Source organism: Amblyomma mixtum, chromosome 10 (genome assembly GCF_055824585.1).
Source record: "Amblyomma mixtum isolate Tamu chromosome 10, ASM5582458v1, whole genome shotgun sequence".
Taxonomy (NCBI): Eukaryota; Metazoa; Arthropoda; class Arachnida; order Ixodida; family Ixodidae; genus Amblyomma; species Amblyomma mixtum.
Window position 1 is genome coordinate 179,791,269 of NC_143021.1, and position 26,012 is coordinate 179,817,280.

The 26,012-nt window shown below is 54.6% G+C and overlaps 1 protein-coding gene across 1 annotated transcript; it reads right to left on the reverse strand.

Moving 5' to 3' along the window:
* Window positions 1-341: 341 nt before the first annotated feature.
* On the reverse strand, window positions 342-19,190 carry LOC149327876 (uncharacterized). The gene is made up of 3 exons (XM_089563530.1): window positions 19,021-19,190; window positions 17,077-18,275; window positions 342-1,861 (listed from the first exon to the last, which is right to left on the reverse strand). Exons 2-3 carry the CDS (start codon window positions 18,194-18,196, stop codon window positions 945-947), a joined length of 2,037 nt encoding a protein of 678 aa, XP_089419656.1. The 5' UTR covers window positions 18,197-18,275; window positions 19,021-19,190; the 3' UTR covers window positions 342-944.
* Between the last annotated feature and the right edge of the window lie 6,822 nt (window positions 19,191-26,012).

Here is a 26,012-nt window from a genome sequence, read left to right on the forward strand (position 1 = left end):
GAACATTCTTAATATATCTAAAACAAATTAATGCGGGCTTATATTTTCTACATTTAGCATCAGCTGTACAAACCTAACACTCGCAGCTGTTCTGGCAAGAAGTCAAGACAGCTGGATGTGCATGGAACTGCAGGGAGGTGAACTTAAAATAAACTACAGCACGGCAAACATACTAAATACAAGTACAAACATCAAGACACTTGCAACACACGAAGACTAGCTGTTCCAACAAAGAAGCAGCGAACCTGCATTTTTTTTTTACCTCAGTCCAAGTTCCCTCTATGCCTGGCGTCAGCTACACAGCCCACATACTGCACAAGTGCACACACACACACCCCACAGCAATCAAGCGAATGGTCGCCTCTAGAAAGTCTCTTCCAACCTTCAGGAGCAGAATGTGCCCATTATGCCCCGAAACCCAGCTGCATCTCAACTGCAAATACAAAACCAAGAATTACTATGATCACAGACAACGCACAGCTGAGAGCCATCAGAAATAGAGGGAACAAAAAATGCAGGTTCGCTACTTAAAAGAGCTCAAATCGACCCCCGCATCCACTCGCACTCCTGTCTGCAAACCCTTCAAATTCTTCCCATTCGTTACAAATGCTTAAGAACGAAAGGCTCAATAAAATACACTCCAGCCTACGACCCCACACACAGCATGAGGCAGCTGCCCCGATGCTTACACTCGCATAACATCGAGATGTGCATAGCAGTCAGACTTCTGAGGTACAGGCCAACACCCAACACGTCCATAGTTTAGCGTGCGGCGGCAATGGCGAATTGAAGGCAACAACCTCAAGCGCTAGAAGCAGCGAGCGGAACATGCCTAAGCTGAATGTCCACGATAGAGAGGTGGGCTTGGGCGGTTTGCAAGCTCCGGCTGGGGCGAGAGGGGGTGTAAGGGCGGGGGGCCGAAGACTGGATGACCATGACTCCACTCAGCGCCTGTAGGGGTGCCGCGCCTTGTGCTGCTGCTGAAGCGCCGCCAGCCGTCGCTTGAGTGCTTGCTGGCGCTGTTCCTCGTGCCTTCTTTCCCTGTCGTTGCGGTTCAATTCGATGGCCAGCTGGATCGCGTATGCCGCCGCCTCGTTCAAGATGGTCACCTTGGCCGCCTTCTTGTTGTCGGCCAGCGTCGGCACCTTTTCGCGCAGCTCCTGGAAGGCGACGCGCAGGTCGTCGCGACGCTTGCGCTCCATCGTGTTGTGCTCGTTGCGCTTGGCGCTCGGCGGCAGCTGGGACAGCGAGTGGTGGTGGCCGCCGCGCCGGCCCGAGTGCGACGACGAGCTCGACAAGGAGGACGACGAGAAGTCCTCGTCTCGCCGCGAGCGCTTGCTCTGCGGAGAGGACGGCGCCGACCCGTGGTGGTGGTGATGGTGGTGGTGGTGCCGGGTGCGCTTGCGCTTGCCGCCGGCGACCACGCTGGGAGCGGTGGCCGCCAGCTCTGCGCCGCGCCGCCGCCTCCGGCGCTGCGTCTGGCCGTTGGTGAGTGCCTTGTGCGACGGCGTCACGACGCGGCCGCTGGACGTCGTCCGGGACACGACGGCCGGCGACGCAGGCGCACTGCTCAGGCCGCCGACGACCCTCGGCGGTCGGCCGGCGCAGCGGATGGCGTTCACGGACCCGTTGGCCGGCAGGGCAACGACGGCGGGTGCAGCGCCGCTGTGTCTGCCCCCGTGGTGGCGCTCGCCGGACACGGTGACGACGTCGATCTCCTCCTCGTCGTCGTCGTCATCATCGTCGTCGTCTTCCTCGTCATCGTCTTCGTCGGGCTGCCGCTGCTCCTCGGCAACCATCTGTTGGGGCTCCTCGTCGGCCTCGTCATCATCATCATCATCCTCATCGTCGTCGTCCTCGTCTGCGCAGAAGAAAAAGACAAAGCAGCGGGTCAGGGATACGCCGCGACAACGCGATTATGTGGAAGGCATGGATGCACCTCCTCATCTCAAGCAATGCATAACTGCAATCACCGGCCACATTCCGGAGTAGGCCAGCGATACCGCAGCCTAGTGATAGTCGTCGACCTTTCCCACTTCCGTCAATGGTAACCATAACCAGGCCGACCCGCTAAATGGGAAGGGGTGATTTGCCTCGATTCTTAGAAACGGTCCAATGAAAACGCGAGCTCGAGTAGCCAGGAACGCTGTCCAAAAAATGTCTACAAGACGTTCTCTGTGCATTACAAAAACAAAGATTATCGAAAACCCAGTGAAGCACCGAAAGGGGGGGGGGGGGGGGGGCACGACAGTGTCGCGGCACCCGAAGCACCTGAGAAGGACAGACTGGAGCGAGAGAGAGGAGATGCATCACAGACGACACAAAAAAGAAAACAAGCCACAGCAGTCGGAAGTGGAAACGTGCGAAGGTTCTGAGAGGGAGAGAAAAGGGGGGGAGGCCCAAACCCCTCAGGATCCCAACTCGGGTTGAACGACCTTCGCGCCGAAAATCGCGCGCGCAGTCTTGGCAGGAACGCAAGGACTTCCACCCCTCCCCTCCCCAGCCGGCCTGTCGCGCGACACGCGGCCTCCACCAACTTCTTTCCATCCACATCATCTTCAAAGGCATGCGCCGGTCGAGGACAGAACAGAAAAACCCTGTAGGCGGCGCTAAAAAAAACACAAGGGAGAAGCAAGACGTCGGCCGTGCATCCTGTGACGCCGGAATGGGACAGAAGCAGACTTAACCGAAAGGATGCGCTCGCGTCTGCTGGTGTTTGACTTCCAGAATAAGCCTTTGTTTAGACACAGGCATCCTAGCCTCGTTTCCATGAACCCGATAGCGACGGGTCGAGTCGGTAGGTCAGCCCAACTCGACGACTGTTTTACATGAACTTGATACGAGCGACTCAACTCTAGTGGCGGGCTCCCTGCGAGGCGAGACCGCACGGGTAATAAAACGGATGTCCTCCCCTGCAGAGAAAGTTTCCCCCAATTCGCCAAGACGATCAAGTGAAATTTTGCGGAGGCTGCGAGTCAACCCAACCCATGCAGCGACTCCGCGGTTTTTACATGAACCCAGTAACCGGTTTTCTACTCGACAACTTAACTCAATCCAACACTGTCCGGTTCATGGAAACGCCACTCCTGTACGTTTCAATTCTCTCCCCAAGGCAACAAAATGGATGGATGACAACGACTTTACCCTTTGTACCGGGCGGCAGCCCGCGCCACCTAGTCCATGATCCCCCATCCCCGTTAAAATTGTCCCCTCAATTTCGCACTTCCCTTTGAAACTTGCAATTCGACTGCTTCGCACTTTCACCCCTCCACTCCCTTTCTACCTCCCCTCCGTTAAAGCCACTCTTTTCCCCTCATGATTAGGAGAAAACAGCTTGTTCAAGCACGACAGGATAAGTAGACACAAAGAAAAAAAACTGCGCCGACGGACGCAATGGTGACGGCAAAAGGCGCAGGCATCAGCGGCGCGTTCGCCCGTACGAGGGCACGCGGTGTCGTTCACCAGGACAGAGGAGGACGCCCAGGAAGAAGAAGCAGCAGTACAGAAAGAGGAGGAGGGGGAGAGAAAGGCAGCAGACGAAGCGGGGCGACGCGCTTTCGCAGAGGGAAGAAGAAGAGGAAGAGGCCTTGAGACGCTCGGATCGAAAATAGAGCGGCAGCGTCGCGGAGGTGGGGCGACAAACAACAAAAAGAATAACGAGGCGCAAAAAGAGAAGGCACAAACGAAGAAGAAAGCGACGAAGGCGGCAGTCGCCCACTACGGAAAGGAACGCGCGCCGACGCTACGGGGAACACAAGACGCCCCGACGAGGGGAGAAGACGGCGGGGGAGTCGGCGCCGTTCGACGACCACTGCGCGAGAAAGTGTGGGCGGGGGTGCGCTGGTAATTGGTGCAGCGGTGCGAAAGCCCAGTGACTACCGAACGGACTTGGGACCCGTTCTGGCGTTAGGCTAATTAGCGACGTTTTCGGGTTACATACAGCCAAAGGATTCGGCTTCGAAGCTTCTGTTCTGTGGCGACAGGCGGGCAAGACTACAGTCAGACATAGCTCAAGAACCTAAGGGCACATGCCCCTGCTAGGAGCTTCTCCAGGCAACGGCGTCGACCGATTCTCCCCCATGACCGATCCCCTTGGACCGTTTGACGTCGATGAAGTACGACGAAGGGTTAAGGTAAAAAAACCTCATCAGCCTCTCTCCGCGCGCCAGAAAAGTCGAGGCTCCGCCGACGTCCACACTGGCGCGCTTTTTACAAACGCGCGCTCTTTCCCGCTCCCCAACCACCACATACACACAAAAAAAAAATATGCACTTCGCGGCGTCGCCATAGGAGCCGGCTTCAGTGGCTAGAATATAAATAACCCCAAAACAGCGTAGCGAAGAAGTAAAGAAGCTCCATTCAGACGAAACCAGCTGCAGTCCTGCTTCACAACAGCGATGGCAACGAAGAACTAGCCGGGCGACTAACCCGAGTAGGCAAGCAGGTCCAAGAGGCAGGGCAAGTCGGCGACGAAGAGAAAAATAAAAGAGCAAGATATAGAACAGGGCGCGGACACGAGGCGACGATGGGGATGGAATGAGGCAAACGCGAATAAAAAAAAAAAACAAAAAAAGCAAACGAGCGGTACAGCAGGAAGAGGAGCCAGCGGAGAGACACTGGATTCCGGGGAGCGGCAGAGCCGAACAAGAAGCGGCCACTTCTAATCGGTCAAATGGCCGCCGCGGCTGCAGCGGCGAATGGTCGACGAAAAAAACAAGCAACTAAAAAGAAAAAGGCGAGACCGAGGCGCGGGTCGCAGAGAGAAGAGTAATTGAGCCACACGCATGAATAATGAGAGTCGGGAAGGGAGAGGAAACACTGCTGCTCGAGGAGGAAGCGGGATAGGAGAGGCGTCTTGACGCCTGCCGGAGAGAAATACAAACCGCGGAGGCTGAATAGAAGTCCGGCCGCGGCACGCGAGTCTCTTCCAAAGGCGGGAAGAAGCGGCGAGCACGGAACGGCGCGTATCTCGGATGGTCGAACGCGAAGAACGCAACCAAAAAGAGCGCAGGCCAGGCGATTACTGAGCAGAGGATCTGGTTTCCCCGAGGCATCATCACCGCACGGTAATCGGCCAACGACTTCGGAAAAAGGAACGAAGGCAAAAAAAAAAAAAAGAACGTGCGAGAAACTGCGCTCATTGCGCTCAGTACGGCTGGCGAATCGGACATTCGCGATTTTGCCGCGCCCTGCACCGCGCGTTAGCATGCAAGCCAACATGCAGCATGCAGGTGCTGTACAGCGAGACGATGTTTGTTCAGACGGCCATTTAAAGCCTGGGCGATTGTCTTGTTTCGAAGCTTTCGCCCACCAGCAACTGCGTCTTCAAAATAAGCGAAGGCATACGCCGCTTCCCCAGCACAGACTGGTCATTAGCACCGAGAACAGCCTTAGATGGGAAGCCGTTCGATTACCGCAAACGTGGTACAAGGAACGAAGTTGAAAAAAAGAGTTATTACCACGCTCACAAACCCAGCTCAGTTGCATTCCACAGCCTGTCGCACGCATTACGAAGCACACAGTCAAGCCTTTCCACACTCGACACCCATCCTCTACGGAACCGTTGTCGCCCTAGCAACACGGCGAAATGGGACCGTTCAGACAGGTCTACCTACCTTCGCGATCAAATAAGGATATAGACATACACAACAAGGACACCACCGCCACCTGCCGAGAAGCCCACCAAGAGCGAAGCGAAGACGGGCCAGACGAAAACCGAAAACGCAGCGGGCAAGCCCGGGCATGCACGTCCATGCAAGTCGAGACAACTCCACCCCCCTGGCTCTAAGCAGACGGCATAGAAAGTGAGGCCCTGTTGCGCGGTCCCCCATCTCGTTCAAGTTCGCTATCGAGGTGGGGAGGAGGGGGCGATTGCGCCGAAAAAGAAAGATGAAAAAAAAAAGAGACCGCCACGAGGCCGGCGCGGTTTATTCGGTTATGGAGCGCGCGTGAAGGCATGCGATCCGGCCGGGGAACCAGGCGGCGGCGGCAAGACTTCCAGACGAGGGAAGGGCGGCTACGCGAGACCTCCGACTCTCCGCCCGAGGAAAAGACGATCTCTCCGTGCAACCTAATCGTTCGGAGGCCCCAGCGAAAAAGGACGACGACGAAAATGCACCAGTTTTTTTCACTGCGTTACCGCGCGAACTTCGCTCTCACCCTCCGACAGCAAAGGATCCCAGCCTCTCCCTCTACACGCGCTGTAACGAAAGCGAAGTACCTTTCGTTCTCCAATTCCAACGTAGAAAGCCGGTGGCTGGTGGAGGGGAAGGGAAACGGAACAAAAGTCGAGCACTTGCTGCCCGCGATATTGCATGGCAACGCATGGGCGGTTCGGAGCGTGAAAAAACATGTCTCGGCCCCCCTTCCGACTTTCTTCCCCTCATTTTCTTCATCCCCTGCAAGCCAGCGATGTTTTCGCGCCCAAAGGTCTCAAAACCTACAGTGTGGGAGCAGCACAGCGGATCCCCCCCCCTCACCCCCGACCCCCAACACCACCCTTCGCAGACTTTCCTAGCACGAAAGAGGAGACGACACCGCGTTTCCAGCCGTAGCGGCCAGATGGCGCTAGCTCCCCGCGAGCGAGCGCCCGCGTGTCCCGGACGGAGCTACGCGCCAGCAGCCTTCGCTTCGTATCTCAGCTGCTGCGCTGCCTCGAGTTACGGCGCAACGCACACGCAATCGGCCGCCGGATTTGCCAATCGCGCGGGGGGAAGCTCGGTCGGCGACTGCAACCAACCGTACGACATCCGAGTAGGACGCCAGAAACGCCCATTCCCAGCGATATCGACCCCCCTCAAGGAGCGCACTTCGCTGGGTCCCGAAACCAGACGGAACGTACACTGCACAGAAATGCGCTTAACCTGCGAGGAGAGATTAACAGTCAAGGCAATTTGCGAATGTATGAATAAGCAGTCGTATCTCGCACTTGACGTTAAGCTCTAGCCGCCGTTGTATCAAATCTAAATCAGACTACAGTCGCATTCACAGTCAACGAAAACCGAACGTTGAGAACGGACACTAGTCAGTTCATACTGCATTTTTTTAAAGCACTAATACGACGGCCAAACAGACAACAGACTAAGCCCTGTGCTTTTGTCCGTCACCGACCTTCGCTCTCTAAAATCCAATAGCTTTTAAACACGCTCTTAAGAGATTAAGTGCTCCATGAAGTACTGCCAATCTGTGCAAACCAAGCGCGTCGCGACTTCGGAGAACAGCTGCGCACCGTAAACACGCCAACACGCGAAAGACGCCGGCGGGAAATCTTTCCGTCATCGAAGCGTGAAGAACGTAAAGGTTGTACTACCGGCCACTCGCAAAAAGGTGAAACAGAGGCGGCGCACACAGAGGAAACGGGGAAAAAGAGTTGAGACAAGAGAGAGGACAGGTGAGCTAGGCGCATAAACCGCGCGACCTTGACGGCCGCGCGCGCCACGAAAGCTTTCGCGCAACAAGGTGGTTGGAGAGCTATAAATAACAGCAGAGCCGAGCGCCCCCCGTGACACGAATGAAGAGGAAAGGAAACAAAAAAGCTCCACGGAACGCAAGCTGACCGCATAAGTATGGAAGCAAGCCTTTCCTATCCCACACCACACGACTACCACGTAAGCAGTGACAGTGAAAATTCGGTTTCCTTCTGCGGCTTTGAGATGGCTTCGGCCATCTACGTGTACAAAGGTCGGCTGCCCTTAGTCCAGGGCTCCGCTGGAAGCTGCTGCCAGTTGTGCTCAGCAACATCACGGCCCTCCAGAGACGTGTATAAAGTTAGAAGATAGGCTGGATTGTGGGGACTTAGGAGCCGAGACACGTGACCAAATACATACGTGGACTAAGGTTTTTGAACAAAGTATTTTCTTTTTAGGGGAGGGAAGGGGCTCTTCAGGAGCATCCTGCTAGGCAAAAAAAAAAGGAACGGCGCACGGCTGACTGCACTGTATAAGAAGATGAATAAGCGGGCAAGAACGCCCCAACCTGTGTCGAAAAAAGGCAGACAAGCTTTGGAACTGCCGGCAAGGATATGCACCGCCAAAAACAAAACGCAGCCTGACTAACTAGCACATGCGGGCCCGACTCGCATGAATACGCCGGAACAATGCGTCCGCGGTGACGCGCACTGCGCCCGAAAAAGAAAGATACGCGGGGAGCGAAAGCGCACGAGGCGCCGAAAAAAAAACAGTATCAGCCGTCCACAGGAGAATGAGGTTCTCAGACAAAAAAAAAAAAAAAAATCGGCGAAGGAGAAGAGCGTCCAATGGGACAGCCCCCAATAAGCGACCGCGCCGCCTCTCGAATGACTCATCGCACGCGAGTCACTTATGCCACTACTCGCGGGGTGGCGTAAGCTTCCTTACGGCGAATCGACGACACAGGGAGGCAATCAACCCGGCGACCGCGCGTTCCGCGTACCCAACCCAGTGAACGACCACAGAGAGAAAGAAAAAAAACAAATCGACCGCTACAGCGCCTCTCAGTCACTCGAAACGAACGAAATATAGAATATATTTTAGATCACCTGGCTAACGGGTTGTCTTACTTATCAAAACACGTTTAGTGCCCGTGTACGCGTCGGATAACACAAGGCAAGGGTACATTTCGCAAGCGCGGGAAGTTTGCCGCTACAGCTGGTTTCACGTGGAAGCGAAATCACTCGCCATTCTCGCCGCCAAGGCGCAAAAACCCGTTTCGAGCCGGCTCGAGAGACTAGGCTCCAACAGCGTAAAAATTTTTCTACTCTCAGTCGCTACATATGACCCCGCTTCGCCGGTGACATCCACTGTTAATCGACGCGGGTTATTTAAACATGTGTGCTTATTTCCGGGCTGCAGCGCCCTTGCGCCGCTGTTTTATTGTCCGCCGCGGGAAGCCAGTGAATAGACTTCCAGAGACGACAGCCCTAGGTTTTCGCTGTGTCCTCACATAAGCCGGTTGTCACCACAGCAATACGCGCGCGAAGAAGCGCGCGCACGGCGGACCAACGAGCGCCACTTAATTTTCCCGCCAAAAATAGACGCACCGAGCCGGAGAGAGGGAGATAACCCGTTCAATAGACCCGGCGGCCCTGTGGGTGCTGCTTGGCGTGGGACGGCCGAGGCACGCCCACGACACCGGGCAGAAAATAGCCTCCCCCCCCCCCCCCCCCCCCCCCCCCCCCCACCCCCATGAGAGAACTACGCCACCTCCCCTCCCCCAGTCTCTTTGTTTATTTTTCTTCCTTTCTGAGCTACTGAGGCGGGAAAACGGCCACTCGGCTGAAGAGAAAGTGTGGCGATATCTAGTTCCGCATTGAACAAGAACGCGCCATTGCCACAAAAAAGTAGGTCTCGCGGACACGGCGGTGAGGGGGGGGGGGGGGGGGGCTGAAGGATATTACGGCTGACAACACGCCGCGAACAAATCTTGCACGCTGTCTTATGCTCGGGCGAACTAATCACGATTTCCCTTAGAACAAACCGCTCAGACAAGACGTACACCATAAGCAGGGGTACTGAATGAAAGAAGCAGAACCCCCCCTCATACACACACGCACACACAAAAAAGAAAGTACCGAATAGGCTAACATTCCCAGACCAGGTGGCCGCCATTCTACCACAGTGCTCGCCGACCCTGCGCACCTAGCCTGCCGTATTACCCGATCCCGCACCCACTAACGGCGACGCGCTCTGAATCGGAACAACCGAATACAGGTAGCATCTGAACAGCGAGAACGCGGGGTCGTCGTCGGCAATCCCGAAACGGTCGGTGCGGAGGGACAGGTTATAAGGGAGTGGAGGGGCGGACAAAGAACAGGCGTGCTCCATTTTATTCATTCATCCGCACCACTCCTCCATTCGCCAGAGCCGAGGGGGGGGGGGCACCCGGCAGACAATAAAGAAACGAGAAATAGGAAAAATACAAAGAGGAGGGGGGGGGGGGGGGGGGATGAATCTCCGAAGCCGCGCGTATTGGAGCTCCCGGGCCGTGCAGCTACCTGCGAATCCATCCATTATGCTACCGTCCCCGCTCAACCCCCTCCCCAACTTGCTCTCTCGTCACCTCCACCGTCCCTTGGTAGCAGTACGGTGGATCCGACAGCAGCCACCACAACGATCGCCGAAACGGAGGGCGAGGTTAGTCTCTACACGGAACACGCACGGGCGCAATTGGAAACGAATCATCCCCAAGACTGAGCGAAAAAGAAGCGGCAGGGGAAAAAAAAAAGAAAGGAATACAACATGCGCCGGGGCGGTGGGATGCTCCTTACAAGTGCGGCGGCCGGTGAAGCGGCACTGGTCGGTGGCGGTGGTTAGGCAGGGCGACCGTTCCGAGAATGAATCAAAACAGCGCCCGCGAAGAAAGGGGTGTGATTAGATACGCGAGAAAGGGGGGAGACGTGAGGAGGAGGAGGGCGAGCGAAGCACCCGAAGATGCTGCGGCGCCGGTAGCAGCAAAAAAAAAAAAAGGTGGGGGGGAAAAGGGGGGGAGGGCGGCGACGAAACCGCATTCCAGAGACCCCCTTTCGCCGCACCCTCTCCGGAAGTGACCACCGCGAAGCTTTTCGAGGCGAGCCGGGCGGCCGAATCGAGACCGACCAGACAGACAGCCAGAGCAAGGTTCTGGAAGAGCAAACCTACCCCGCACACCATCCGTCCACCGTGGGTCCGAATCCCGCGTCTGGTGCGATGGAGGGGCGTTCACGGTATCCAAACAAACGCCGGGAGCCCTATTCCGTAAGTTCTCTTAACCAAATCCCATGGGCGCTCTTATACCGCTGGCAGTCGCGACAAGCGAAAGCAGTCGCCTGTCTATCTAGTGAAGCAGCGCTACGGCACAGGGCCAAAGGGGAGAAAGGGACGAACACAGCGCTGAACTGACAACAAATGTTTAATCCGGATGCTAACAGCATATATATACTCTTTTGCACCTTAGAAAAAACAAAGAAACAGAGAGCAGCAGAAAGTATCAATCCCAGTCATTATGCGCATGCAGCTGTATCGCGTGTACATCGATCATTTGAAATCAGGAAGTTGTGCCTGTGTTCGCATGACACCACGCGAGTAGGCCCAATTTTCAACTTGCACCTACTAGCTTGAAATCGCGGGGGAAATGAATCAAGATTAACCATGGTTTACTCGATCATGCGTTGTATCTGTCCATGAGCCACGTTTACGAGAACGCGACGTAAGTGGACTCGAGTCCGCTTTTCGAGGAAAAGTAAAAACGTCGAGGAGGAGAGTAGAGGACGAGTCACGCCCTTCCTTCTCAAAACTGGCTCTGCCCCTCGAGAAGGATTGCGTTCTACCAGACCTTCACGTGCGTGCGACCTGTTATATATTTATATCTATCACGTATATATGGAAATAGATTCATCGTCAGTGTGCCTCTCCCCCTGTCCTTTCTACTATCCCCTCCCCTCTCATTTCACTCCTACAGTGTACAACTGCCTGCTTCCAGCAGCGATAGCAGATGCCGGGGTAGAAAAAAATTTTCACCTTCCATATTCAATGCAAAATAAAAACCACTACTACTACCTGCCAGTGTACAACTCCGCGAAAAAAAAACGATGAAAAGAAAATGAATCCTAATGTTTCATAGCTCTACATCGGCGATACACTGTTCGGAACTTGCAAAGCCTGTTTGTTACGGCTGCCTGACGAAGTTTATCTTGTATTGGACCGTCAGCTAGCCCTACGGCTATCGGTACAGATATTCCCATATGTGTTCCTCTGTGTGCGTATAAATATTTTTTTGAACTTTAGCCCGACTTCGACCCAACGCCCACCCCACGGAGATAGAAGGCTTTCTCCGTGGCCCACCCCCAACGACGGAAGGACCGGAAAGTAGATGGCTGTGAAAGGGATTGGGGGGGGGGGGGGGGGGGGGGCTGCTGTGTTCTCACGGCCTTCGTCACACACTTCTGACAAGCGTTCTGTTAACAGCCATCGAAGTTCGTTTGCGCCCCAGGCTTCCCTCTCCCAGCCAGCTGCCTTCTACGCTCCTACCGCCCGTACTATCAGCGTGGCCCCGCGTCGACGCCGATAGGATGGGCACGCGGCCCATCTCGGAACGCCTCGGAGACAAGCTCGTCATGTGTGCACAATTGCGGGGGGCGCGTGGCTTAAGACAAGAAAGCCAGGAACAAACAAAAATAGGAGAGGGAAAAAAAAAAAGAGGCCAACCTCGGAAGCTAGGGCCAGCCGCGCTCCTTCAAGTTAAGATAGCAGCAGACCCGAGATTACGCACCCCAGAAAAGGGGGAGAAAAATAAAAGAAAACCCTCGGGTAGACAAGAGTGCCCAGGGAAGCCGGAAGAAGAAATGGTTCGCGCCGGCCGCCCTCAACGACGATACGGGAGGAAACTGCTTCGGTTCAGTTAAGGGGGTGGGGGGGGGGGGGGGGGGGGGGGGGGGGGGGGGGGGGGCGTGTTGAGGACAAGAAAGTGAACAAAAGATAAAGCGCTAGACAATGAGCGCTCGGCGGGGGTCGACGAGAGACAGCGGCGCGAATTCAGCGCCGTAGTAGTAGTAGTAGTACCGCCACTACGGTGCGCGTAGGCAGGCACGCTCCTCTGACCCATAAGCGAGCGTCGCGGGAGGCCCCGAAGAGCCGCCTCCGCAGTCTCTTTCTCGCGCGCCAGTGAATCACCGACGCGTTCCAGAGGAGCTGAATCAAAGGCGACGGCCGACGAAACAAGGAAGCGAATGAAAGCCAAGAGGGGCTTGGTGTGGGTCACACGGCGGCCGACCGGCCGGGCGTTGACGCCCAGTGACGTCACCCACTCGCGGAAACACCCATACGCCTACACAAGCTCGATCCCATCCAAGTTTAATCCCAGAGATACGACTTCTTCACTGAGCAGCACCTCCGTCAACTGTCCTCTCGGGTACTCTTTGAACACGAATTTAAAAGGTTAAACCCTAATTCAAAGCACCCGGCTACAGAAACGCGCGCGCGAAAAGTGATGCGGAGAATGTAGTAGTAGCAGTAAGTTTTTAATGACTTAATAAATGGAATGCAAAGATTACTGCTTGCCTGGCACCTGCTATCGGTGCTGGAAACTGAGCTGGGGCAGCAGGGGCAGGATAGTAGGCAGTGTGTAGGAGCGAAATGAAAGGTGAGGGGAGAGTAGAAAGGACAGGGGAAGAGGTACACTGCAATAAGTCCATTTACATATTAACATAGCGGCGAATGCGAGAACAGCAACAGAGATGGTTAACGGGAAGGAAGGGAAAACTTTATTTACACTAATGGTTTTTCCTGCGGTTTGGGGGCATCTTCAGAGACGTCTTGGTTCTACCCCCAGGAGCCTTCTCTGTCGAACGGGAACGGGTTAACGGGAAGAAATCTAACGACAGAGCACAGCAAACTGGGGAACTACATACAAACTACGAAAATTGTAAAGTAACGCGACCACTAGGCAGCCCTAACGTTCCCTTTCAAATCAAGCACTGAAGCGAGGGGGACGGCGTTCCGTAGGGTTTAGTCCCACGCACCGTGGAAATCGGCCACAGACGTACCGCCGAACTGGGGTCTCCACCGCAAGACTCCCGCGTCGAGCGCGGAAACAAGCTCCGCGGGGGAGCCGGAAGCGCAAAAAGAAAGAGCGGAGGAGGGGGCAGCCGGAAACGAAGATTTCGCATTCACCGCAGAAACACGCTGGCTCGCTCGCTCTGGGCGTCTTCCCCGAGTACGTGGAAAAAGAGACGCCAACGCGAGGCCGGCGCGATTTGAATATATGCTCGCCGCGTCGCCACACCAGCGGTTCCGGAACGAAAGCGACGGTGCGAACGAAAAGGAATCGAAAGGAATAAAGTGAAAGCAGAAAAGGAGAGCAGATCGCAGGAAGCGCGGACACGCTCCGACGCCGGCCGAATGAATCAAGCACAGCTCTTGCACGTCGAACGACTCGCGTAAAAGCCCGAAACGCGTCACAAATCGCTAACGCAGCGACCTTCCTTCCTTGGTCGCGGTTAGTTGAGGCGAGCGGCTACCGTTAGCGACAGAAGTCGGCGTCAGAAGCAGCGTATTAGGCTCCCGGTTACACGGCCCCCCATACATACTGCATATCAGTCATCTCGAGCAAGATTAACGCTCAGTCTACATCAAGGACCGAAAATAAACGACATGCAGGAACGAAGCAAAATAACAGCGGGCCGTTAACCCTCCCTCAAAAACGCAGCCCAGCTGTGCGTCTGAAGCCACTATTTCCGCGAACTTGTACTACTAAATGCATTTATGACATTAATGGCTCGGCCAAAGATCCCCCTCGTCATCGCATCTGTTCTTGTTCTCCCTTGTTTATGCGCAGTTAAGCATTATAAAACATGCAGCTTCCCCGAAACGAAAAAAAAAAAAAAACACCGACAGGGGAGAATTTGACCCGGACAAATGGCCCCAAAAGCCAAGGACCCCTGAGCGCAGTCTCAGAGAGAAAGAGGTAACAGAAATCACTATGGCAGGATAATAAAGAGAGGAGAAAGGGCCAAAGACGGCAATGCGCCACCGCCAACGAAGCCGGGGGTCCACAACCCCCCCCCCCCCCCCCCCCCCTCTTCCCGACACCAGACATCCAAGTCCGGTGGCCCCGAAAAAGGTGAAGGACCTCGCTCCAGAAGCGCCACGGTCGCCGGCCAATCGATCGAACGGCGCCCGGCAGCCAGACCCGGGGAGCGCCACCGACGGCGTCTGGGGCCCAGGGTTCCGGCCCCGGGCTCGGAAGAGACCGGACGGGGAAGGAAGAAGCCAGAAGAGACGCGTCCCCCCCCCCCCCCTCACCTCTTCCTGGCTTCCCTCCCGCCGCTCTTCCCCACACCGGCCCAGCGCCGACAACGTCAGGCGCTTCCGAGAAGGAAGGAAGCGGCGAAGCTCGCGCACGTCGCGAGAGAGCGTTTCCCTCTTTCCGCAAGCAAAACCAACCGACGTGCCCTCTCTCTCCCGGCACAGGAACAGACGGAGGAGAGACGAGTGTGGCGCAAAGCGGGAAAAAAGAAAACGCCAAAGCCGCGCGCGCTCTCTCGCTACACTCCCCCCCTTTTCGCCGCCGGTGACCTTGGGAGCGGAGAACGCGGCGGCGGGTCTTTAACCAGCCGAGCGACGCCGCCGCCGCCGGCCTCAGCGAAGAACAAAGGGGGCGCAAAAAAGTATAACGCCGCTCTCCGGCAGCAGACGGTCGGTCGGGGGCCGGGCGTGGCAAGAGGACGAGTCGTGGCCGGCTCATCGCGCACACAGGACCGGACGACGACGGAGGGGAGAAAGGGGTTCAATGGCACGCCAGACAACATAACACCGGCGTCTGCCTTCGCGAAACGCGCACAACAGACACGGAGAGGAGCGGGCGGCAGTTGCCCCCCCTTTTTTTTTCCCCTTCGCTGACCGGACGGACGGAGAGACGCGCGCGGAAACGTGAAAACAAAAAGAACGACAGACAAGCACACGATCAACACAAACTACAGACGACGATGGCGGATCACCCCCTCTGTCCAGACGAAGGAGGCGGGTTGAAGTCGCGCAGGGGGAGTCGGAAGATTAGACCCTACGCAAGGTTACATGCGCAACTGAGGCAAACAGTGCACTATGAGAACAGCAAATGGAACCGAAATCTAAGGAGCAACTGTGGGGTGATCTGTTTAGGTAACGACCTAAAGTGTTCAATTTCAGAATGGAAACTGGCGAACCTAATACAGTTTGAAACTGAAAAGCGTTAACACGCCGACAAAAGAACGCAATGCTATTCGAGTAACCGAAAGCCGCCGCAAAGGCCTGCTACTGAAACAAAGAACAGCGCACAGTGACAAAAAAAAAAAAAAAAGCAGACCGAAGGCCCCTTCAAACCGATTTGATAAGGGAAAGGCTGCGATGACGCCGTTAACACGCACGATGACTAGCGGAGGGAAAGGGGGGGGGGGGGCAATCTCTCGGCAGAAGAACGCCGATACCGCAATTCCCAGCTGTCTTCGCTTAACTTGTATAACTCAGCAGGATGTGCGCGCGATTCGAGTTCACAAGCTTTCTTCGGAGTGACATCAAGTTCGTCGAACCTATCTGCGATAGAACAGGCGGACGAGCGCACGGCGTTACGGCATGGAAGGTCGCGGTGCGACTAGCATATATCTGTTCATCGAAGGAATAGTAACAAACGTTGACTACAACGTCGAGCCGACGCCGGCGACATTTCAGCCAACGTCAGCGCTTACCGACACCCAAGTTCTGCCGCAGCCTGTCTTGTAACTCACGCGTAACAACGCCCGTCGATAGCGGCCGGGTAGAAAAAAAAAACACACGCAAGGACGCTGGATGCCAACTGCGTAGCTAGCAACGCAGCCGGAAAAGCGCGCGAATAAGAAAAAAAAAAGACGTGCTATCGCACAGAGGCCTTGGCGTTGGATGGGACGTCGTCACCCCAGCGCCTTTATCAAGCGGCACAGCGCAAGGAAGCCAATAGGCCAAGAAAGTAGAGGGTGATCCGCGTAGAATGCGCCAACATTAGCGCCGTTTAACAACCTAGCTGCTGCCATTACCCTGTCCCGTTCTTTCCGCCTGCATGAACAGGTGAACAAATACTCTCAGAGCATGCGCTACGTCCAATGCTCGCGCGCAATGTTTCTGACAGCGCCGTGCTCTGGGGCTGATGTCCGAAACCTAAACAAACGGCGCACACACGCTTTCGTCAGCTCCACTCGGATCGTCAAAATGTCACGGGCGAATAAACTACGCACTACTAAACACGGCCACAGTCACACACACATTGCCACACGACTACAGAGGAATTAGACCAGTAGCGCACGGGGAGTACTTTGGCAGCACTATACACACCCTCGATAAAAGGCGCTAAAACACACAAGGGTTGATACAGCTCGCGACAAGTGCAACCTCTGAAGACGGCACTTCCGCGCAACGCATTATCGACAGGTTTTTCCCTGCAGGCAATAAATGGTTCGAGTCCGCGGGCTGCGCGATGAATTACACACGATTAGAGAGGGTGTGTTCTTGAGCTCCAGCCAAAATTACAGCCGACGTCGCTACCGGATGCGGACTATATGCGAGAATATACGAGCAATCAAGGGGCACAACAGGTAAGGTGACAGACGCAAAGACTCACCAGACTCGGACGGCGTATCCGACACGATCACTTCGCGTTTCCAGACGCCGTTCCGTCGGCGGACCACCAAAAGAGGCGGCGAGGACGTGGACCCACTGCCGCCACCGCTCGCCGACGAAGACCCCTGCTGCGTCACGGCCCGAGGAGAGTCCGGTGGCGTAGGAGGCGCCGACGTCGTGGCCTGGTGGTACGAGTGGTCGCTGAGCGGCGTGTAGCCGAGCACAGAGCTCGGGTCAACGCACTGGGTGGCCGCCGGCTCGTCGTCCACCATCGTGGGGCTAGAGGGTGTCGCGCCCACAACAATCCGAGACGAGGACGACGACGCGAACAACGGATTCGCCACCAACACGTCCGGGGACGCAGGAGGCATCGCAGACTCCGGGGACACGACGACGTCGAAGGAGGACGTCGGGGTGGCGACCAGGGCCTGGCGCTTCTCGCGCGCCGCCTTCTGTTTGCAGTCGTCCGTGCACTGTCCGGACCACATGCAGTCGTGCAGCAGCTCGCTCTTGACGGTGGGCTGCGCCGGCGACGTCGCCAAGGACCACTCCTCGACCGCGGCCAAGGGATCGTCCTCAACGATCTCGTCGGCGCCGCCTCCGAGTACAGAGTCCAACACGGAGTCGTCCTTCAGCAGCTTGTCAATGAAGTCGTCGTGCTCGAAGAGAATGGCGCAAATGGCGTCCTGTTCCTCCACCGAGGGCACCACCTCGGGCGGATCTTCCAAGGGTCTTCCCCAATCGTCCATGCCGAATCCGGCCCAGGCCTGACCAAAGGTACCCGCGGCGCCCACCACTGACGGCAGCTGCGGTACGTACTCCGGGGGCCGGGTGCTAGCGCCGCCTACACAATCCGAATGGTCTGGAGATCTGGGGGGAGTGGGTAGCAACTTCCAAATGTCCTTGCTGGAAGAGTCCATCCGGATTTCGTCCATCAGGCCGAGGATAGCGCCAGGAGACTGAGGCGCCGAGTAGTCGTTAATGAACATGGAGCACATCTGGTCGGTCTCGTCGAGCGGACTGCGCGGGAAGCTCGCACCGAAGTCACTCATCATCATGCCGGGAGGGGGATCCAGCAACTTGGGCACAGACGGCTGCGACATCGACGTGGACAGAATCATAGTCGACCGCAGCGTCGCAGTCCGCCGAACCACGAAAAGGGCGACCGGCGCGCCGTCGGCTCCTGTGCTCTGTTGTGGCCTGCGAAACGATCCCAAGTCCCGAGCGAGTGAGACCAGGGACAACAGCGGAGAACCGAACACGGGGCCTGGCATAATGAGCGTTCAAAAGGCGCAGCTATCATAAAATGTGATGCATCAAGAGAATTCGCGCGACAGCAAAGGTAACAACAGCCTAGACTAATTGCCCAACGAAGGACGCCCATACAGGGAATGCGAAACTCATTAACATCAACACTGAATGATGGGAAGGTATGAAAATGGGCGCGACGAGGGGACAAAAAAATACAATGGCGTAAGTCACTAGCAATTAAAGGGAAAAGTTTCACACTAACCTGTTCTCAAAGTACATACGTTAAGAATGTACGATAGCTAACGGCTCAACCGACAAGAATCCGAAAGGGCGCCGGCGTCTCTTTAACGAACGCCCCGGCATTTAAACGCCGCGATGACACCTGCAAATAGTTTCGCCGTGACAACGCCAACCGGCTACGCGGCCACACAAGTGTAGCTTACAACGCGGCGAACAGACCACGTCGGCACGAAACCGGCGTACCATGCCCAAAAGACAGCGTCAGCAACGCCGCAGCCCGGCGCCGAGCGCGAAAGCCGGCGCCGCCATGCCGCCGCATATAAATGTCATTCATTCGCCGGCGCATAGCCGGGCTTCCTCAACGCCGAGGAAAAAGAAACAGCTGAGGCGGGAAAAGGGCCAAACAAGCTAGAGACGCACTACGCGGACACATCGCGCGGAAACGATCGCTTACCCGGAGAGTTCTGTATCCGTAATCCCAGTTGGCACGAACTTGGTTTTAATTCCAAACGGGCGAAGATATCCAATGCATCGCACGCAGCAAGACGCACACGCACCGCACCGCAACACGGACACACCACACTGGCTGCCTGAGCGGCGGCGTTGGCGGCTTTTGTAGGGGTCGACACCCTGTGTCTGTCCGCGATGCGCATTTCGGGTAATTATAAAAGACACCTCATACAACTTGCACAAATGTAATTAATACATTTTAATATCATTACCAGATGAAAGTTTTTTAAGTATCAATGCTTATTTTATACCTAATTTTTAAAGAACCGGGTAGAACTACTTTTCTGCGCGGAGCGCAACGCGGAGCGTGCTGCGGCGCCACGGCGAAAACCACGCAGGCCGGCAAGCGCCAAGAGCGCCGTCCAATGAGATCGTGCGTCGACGAAAAGCGCGGGAAAACCTGAGCCAATCAGAGGCGTCGTAACAAAGCGGTCCCCACGTGCCAGCTTTGCGCCGAGAGGGCTTTTAAATGGGAGAGGACCGGCGTGCGCGGCGAAGCGGGGAAGGCGGGATGCTTCGGAAAGCGAAAAAAACGCAAAGGGAAACCGAGAATGCGCGCAGACACGGCCGGTGGTGGCGGCCATGTTTTCTTTCTTCGTTGCGGACCGGCGTCGTCCGCGCGAGCTCCGTGGTCGTTTCGCGCGCGATCGGCGACCGGCCTGTACGGCCGTGCGTTGAAGCGCGCTTGCAGGCAGAGAGCGTAACTTGCGCCGGCCGCACCTCACACCGCTGCGCGCTCGAAACGATTTGAAAAAGGAAACGGCGCGCCTGGATGAATAAACAAAACGCCGAGCCGCCGCAGTCAGTCACGCGCTTGCCATTTAATTGCAGATGTGCGCTTCGCGTAAGGAAAAGCGCCACAATGGCAGCATGATGACGCGGCCCGAAAGGCCGACGCTGCTGCTTCGTATTTTGGTTTCGCTTCCCAACCGAAGCTCTTTCGCCGTCGACGAGCGACCGACTAAGATCGAAACGAGATGGACGGCACGCCTTTCAGCGCCGAGGCGAATTCAAACGGCGCAAGCGTTTGTGGTTTATTGCTGGCAACATTATTTCTGCTGCTTTCCTTGCTCTGTGAACTTGGGCTCTCAGGCACATGGGAGGCGAAGGATATTATGCGCGCCGAGAGACGCAAACGCCTGCCACTTGATAAGGGGCTCGCTCAGATGCGAAGCCCCGTGAAACGCGAGCACTTTGCGTACGTGCATGCAATAGGAACGTAAACAGAGCCATCGCCCTCTCGAGATAAAACGGAGGAATACTCCACTCCGACGTGGCCTCATACATTCACTTTTTTTTTCCCCTCGCGCTGGATTTTTACTTTTCTTTTGAATGGGCAACATTCGTTACACGAGTCATTCTGTTCTCATCGTGTGATTAGGTATATTTCTAGTATTCTACAAAGAAGTGCGTTTTGAGAAGCCCCAGTGCTTGCAGATGGAGGAAACAATGAGTCCTGTCAGTATCTTCGGATATATTTCAAAAGCTATCAAAGGGCGCTGCTAATGCTAGTCTGTGGAAACTGCGCCCTCCCGTAAAAGAAAAAAAAACGCAGAAAAAAAGCTCTTAAATGTTTGTGTGCGTCATAATTCACTCCAGGTCTGTGCACGTCATTTCTCGCTTACTGCTCATGCATTCCAATTGTATTTCAAGTGACCGTGTCGTCGTGTCATTCCGTGAAGGCCCGAAAAGTGAAGCAAATAAATCGATGATTTTTATGCCACTGAGTTCAGTGCACGAATGTGCGATGCATTTAACCAACACTCATTTTCATCTCTGGCTCGCTCAGTAGCTTGAGTGAAAACGCGGCTCTGACAAGTGTGAACAATGAGTAAAATCTCGCAGATTTAGTAGTCTCCCTTTTAGTGGCCCCAGCAACTTCCAAAGACTATTTTATGTTAACACGTCTGTTTCAAAAAATTGTGGAATAGCGCCGCCATATTGGACACTGGGCTTTGCCAGGCAGCTGCCACGTTGTAGCGATCGTGGAAAAGTCCATACCAAACTTTTCGCACTTCCGAGAAAATTCCCTCTAAGAAATCTATGAAACGGGCTCCGAAATGTTTTTGTGCGTCATGATTCGCTTCCCAAACAAAGGCCTGTTACTGTGACTTCTATGAATCATCGCCGTTGCAGGCGCTAACGGGAGGATCTGAACTGGCTGCTTCCTCCCACTACTTTCAACGCAGTGGGAGACGGATTCACCGGAAACACGACACTCTACATTCCTCCCTTGACATGCCATACCAGCAGACCTAGCATTCTGGCCTGCGCCACTACAATAGAGCTGAGATCGCGGCCTTCTTTTAACCATTGTGATCTCCCTCCAAGCGCCGCGGTCTTTGCCCTGTGATTCTTGGAATGCCTCTTTCCTATCCTCAACTTTGTGTCCCCTCATCCGCTTCCCCCAGTGCGGGGTAGCGAACTGGTTTCATCTACCGGTTAGTCTCCTCGCCTTCCCACCTCTTCCCTATTGACCCCTTCGCGGTGGAGAGGCACAGGATCGGCGTTTAGTACATGGCGGGTTTGAGTTGGGTTCAGGAGAGCTAGCTGCCTGGCTTAGTTGGTGAAGCATGCTAAATAGAATTCAGCGAAAAAAAAAATGGACAAGGGACTAAGCAAGGGACACAGAGATCCGGCAGAGTCGGGTCCGGGAGTCGAGGGAGAGAGTGCAGTCAACTCTGCTGCAGGTGGTGGGTTCACTCGCTCGACCCCAACGGCAGGTGGCACGTAAACCGGACAGAGTCGAAGAGTCGGGTTAATGAGAGGCGAGATAAAAAACGCAAACCTGTCTTGGTGTCGGTGCAGTTTAACCGGTCTCGACTCGCTATAACCAAGTTCATGTTAACACGCAGTGGTCGTGTTGGGCTGACATTGCTCAACACGATTCCCTGGCTCGACCCGCCGCTGTCGGCTCCATGTAAACGAGGCTAGGGTGAAGTTCAGCAAAATCAGGAAGGGTATCCTTGTTTTGGGGCATGTAGGAAATGAAACAGGCTCCACATTCCACGAAGGATGAGAAGGCTGAATAAAACAGAATGCGGAGTATGTATCTCGGCCTAAAAGTCCAGGTTTCTAAGCAGTGGGAAAGTTCTACAAAGAAAAACGTTGTATGCGCTTTTCAAACCACTGCCCCTCACCTCAAGCACCTGAATTTATCTCTCCCACACCTCTGCTCCGAACAAGGTGCAAACCCGGGAGGCGCCATCACGACAAACCTCAGAAACAGACTGCGCAGACATGCAAAAAGCACTAAATAAACCTTCGAGATTGCTATTGCATGTTTTGACTGTTCGCTCTTTGTTTCATTCCTCCCCGCCCCCTTATTTTTTTTTCTTGTTTATTCTTTGTGCTTTTCTTGCCAAAGTAAATTACGACACGTTGCTACCGCCGAAAGGGAAGAGCCTGCAACTTCCAAAGACTAAGTTGCGTTTCCTTCTTGACCTGCTAGAAGCGTGATACACTGTAGTACACGCCAGGTCTCGAATGGTAGTTTTCCAATATCCCTCAAGATAAAGGTATGCAAAAGCTTGTATTTTACCGGTACTCACCTATGGGGCAGAAACGTGGAGGCTAACGAAAAGGGTTCAGCTTAAGTTAAGAACAACGCAGCGAGCAATGGAAACAAAAATTATAGGTGTAACGTTAAGAGATCGGAAGCGGGCGGTGTGGGTGAGGGAACAAACGCGGGTTAATGACATCCTAGTCGAAATCAAGAGGAAGAAATGTGCTTGGGCAGGGCATGTAATGCGAAGGCAGGATAATCGCTGGTCCTTAAGAGTAACGGAGTGGATTCTACGAGAAGGCAAGCGTGGATTCATGGGAGGGGCCTTTGCCACGCAATGGGCGTAGTCATGCTGATGATGATCAAGACAAATTTGCGTAGGCAAAGCACAAAATATACATTCGAGGTTGCTATTGCATGTTTCGACTCTGCTCTTTGTTTGTGCAACCTTAATGACTTCCTGCTTGAGTGGACACAGTGGACAACTGGTTAGGTCGGGAGCACATTACAGCGGAGATTAGTGGAGACCAATGGAGATTACGACAATTCGACGAAACATGCGCAGTTATGACGCATCGGGTGCAAGACTTGCAAGGCCCTTTGCAGAAAGGAAGTGTGCACTCGGGAATGGGGATTTTCGCGTTTTTGAAGGAAGGACATCTGAGTCCGGTTCCCTTTACGAGCGGTAACGACCTCCGTGAGACAATGCACGACGGGATTAGGTCACCGCGTCAAGTCGCAAGCACAATGTGCAACCAGACGGGGAGGCGACAATGCAAACATGATGGGTGCGGACCATGTTGATGACTAATGAGCGCACTTGGGTTGTCACCAGGCCTAATTGATCTACACGCGTATGCTATAATAATAACGATGAAGCAAGTCATGACTGACAACTTTCTGCATCAGTAAAGGGCAGAACTGCACGTGTCCAGAGTTCGGTGACACTTGTTATGGACGAGTAACCCGAGTATGCTTAAAAAGTGACCGTACTTCACCGAGGTATTATAATCTCGACTGTCTGCGCGAGCGCGCCTCCTGTCCACGCGTTTTTAAGTGTTTATCTGCTGAAAGTTGCCATTCTCAGGAAGCGACAAGCAGCCGTCACCTATCTTCTTTTTCTCGAGAAAAAACGCCAAATTGGCAGTGACCCTGCCGTATCGCTTGCCCGCACGGCCCCTCTTTGAACTGTCTGAAAAGACGCGGCGGCGACAAGACAGGAAAAAAGATGAACGGACAACAACAACAAAAAAAAGAAACCGAGAAGTCAGCTGCACCCAGGGATCCTCAACACTGTTGGAAGACTTGCCTGCCTGCAGCGATCGCGAATGCCGATAAGTACGCCCGCCTAGCATTTCGAGCTAGAAGCGTAGCCGACGCTTGGCGAAGCAGTTTTCATTTTCTTGCTGTTTCCTTCCTTTTCTGGAGAGCGCACCCGATTACTAGCGCAAGCTAGAAACCAAAGAAAGAAAAAACGAATTCGTGCCGGCCAAATCTGCAAAACAAAAAAAAAAGATGGGGCGCCCAAAAAGACTTCAACTGAGGGAAAGAAAAATCACGTGCGGGTGGGCAGCTAGTTGGCAGGCGCCCCAAACCATTGCCCAAACTCGTTCCCGTCTGCGCGGTCGGCATAGTTCCAGAAACCACCGACAGATGGCTGGACACGGTTTTTTTGCTCTTTGCGCCAACAGGCTCGAGCGGTTTCTCTGAAGTTCCGCTTCCTATCTAGCCTATATTTTCAAGGTCTCCATCCACCTGCAGCAGAAAATGTACTCAACTTCGGCGCCTCGGGCCCTCACAGGGAATCTGAACGGTGTTCCCATCGTATTTAATCTAGGATAAATTCTTCCAGTGATCATGTTCCGTGTTGAGAACATCTCATCGACGCAGCAAAGTAGATACGATCCGCTAAATCGGCATATCAACTGCATGGAAACGCGTGTAACCATGTGTCAAACACGGATCGCTGTGGCTTATTTGTAAGCGCCTAGTGTTTACGCAAACTGCATAATGTATTCAGATTACGAGACGTTGCGCGTGTGGCTACGTCTTTTTTTTTTTTTATGCCTCCTTCGCTCTGCCTCGTCACGCTGTGGAATGATGCACTCAGCTAGAGTGAACTTGAACGTGGAAGGGGAAATTCCAGCTCTTGAGCGGAAAGAACCAGTGCAGCCAGTGCCTGCTTTTGGAGTAGTGTAGTAGGTCCCTTGAAAGCAGCTCCGCTGGGAGCCATCAGTGATCATCCGAGTCGGAACGAAGCCGGGTACTTCATAAGGAAGGGAAATGGTATTGGACGCGGTCAGGTGACGGTAGCTTTACAGGTGCATAGAATGTGCTCCGTATTTGCTCTGATCTAAGGACAGTTGGGAGAGTGAGCGCTTGCGGAGGATGTGTGCTTGTTATGCATAGGAGGTGGAAGAGGAGACAAGGAAGCGATGTAACGCATAGAGCGACGGATGCGGTAGTGGGAAAGCTCGTGCGGTTTTCTCTGATCGCTCTTCCAATATTAGACGCACATCGTATTCACAAACATAGAGGGCGCTAGCAGACACAGTTTGAGGGGGGGGGGGGGGGGGGGGGTGTTAGGGTTTGTCGATTTATAATCACTACCTATATACGTGTCACAGACGAGAGGCTACTATTGCCACAAGACCAGAAAGAGCGGCGTCAACAGGAGAATAAGGTTGCCGTGCGGCGACCTCAGACAAATCTTCCTGAGTGAAAACGGAGAGGTCGTCTTGAAGGCTGCTTTACGCGCGCTCTGCAGACCTCGGCAGCCCGTGGACTACGCATGAATGAGCCGCCCTCGGCAACAGGGGCAGCGCGCGTATCTGCAAAGGGGGGCAGGGGGAAATGGGGGGGGGGGGGGGGGGGGGGGGGCGCCGGCCGACGTCAAAAGCGTTTGAGAGAGACAGCAAGTTAGCAAGAGAGATAGGCGGCACACGGCTCCTTCCTCACTTGAGAGCTCGGATGCATTTCGCAAGAGCGCAAGGGAGGTGAAGAGCAGAGCTTTGACCATTCAACTGTCGGAACTCTTGCGCAGGGCCCCTGGTTCGAGATCTGGCACTTTGATCGACTCAGGAACTGCAGTTAGCTGATTGTCGCGCCACCTGTTGTAGCGAAATCAACCGCTGAAGACGGCTGAAAACCCGGAGAACAGAGAACAACAGTTCGAGTCTGTCACCAGCTGGCACGTTCTAGACTTCTACAGAGAACTTGTAAACAGCCCCCGATGGCCAAGTGAAGCGCAGGGCCCATTGGTAGCACTACAATCTGCCAATTTCCAGAAGGTAGCCGCTGGACACTACACCTCTTTTGACTGGATATCTGTACCAGGATATAGATTGAATGCCCTTAGCTTGATAGGATCAGCTGAACAAAAAGACAGGCAGACAGAAAAGCCGGAACAAAATCTGAAAGGTGCTTGGGAG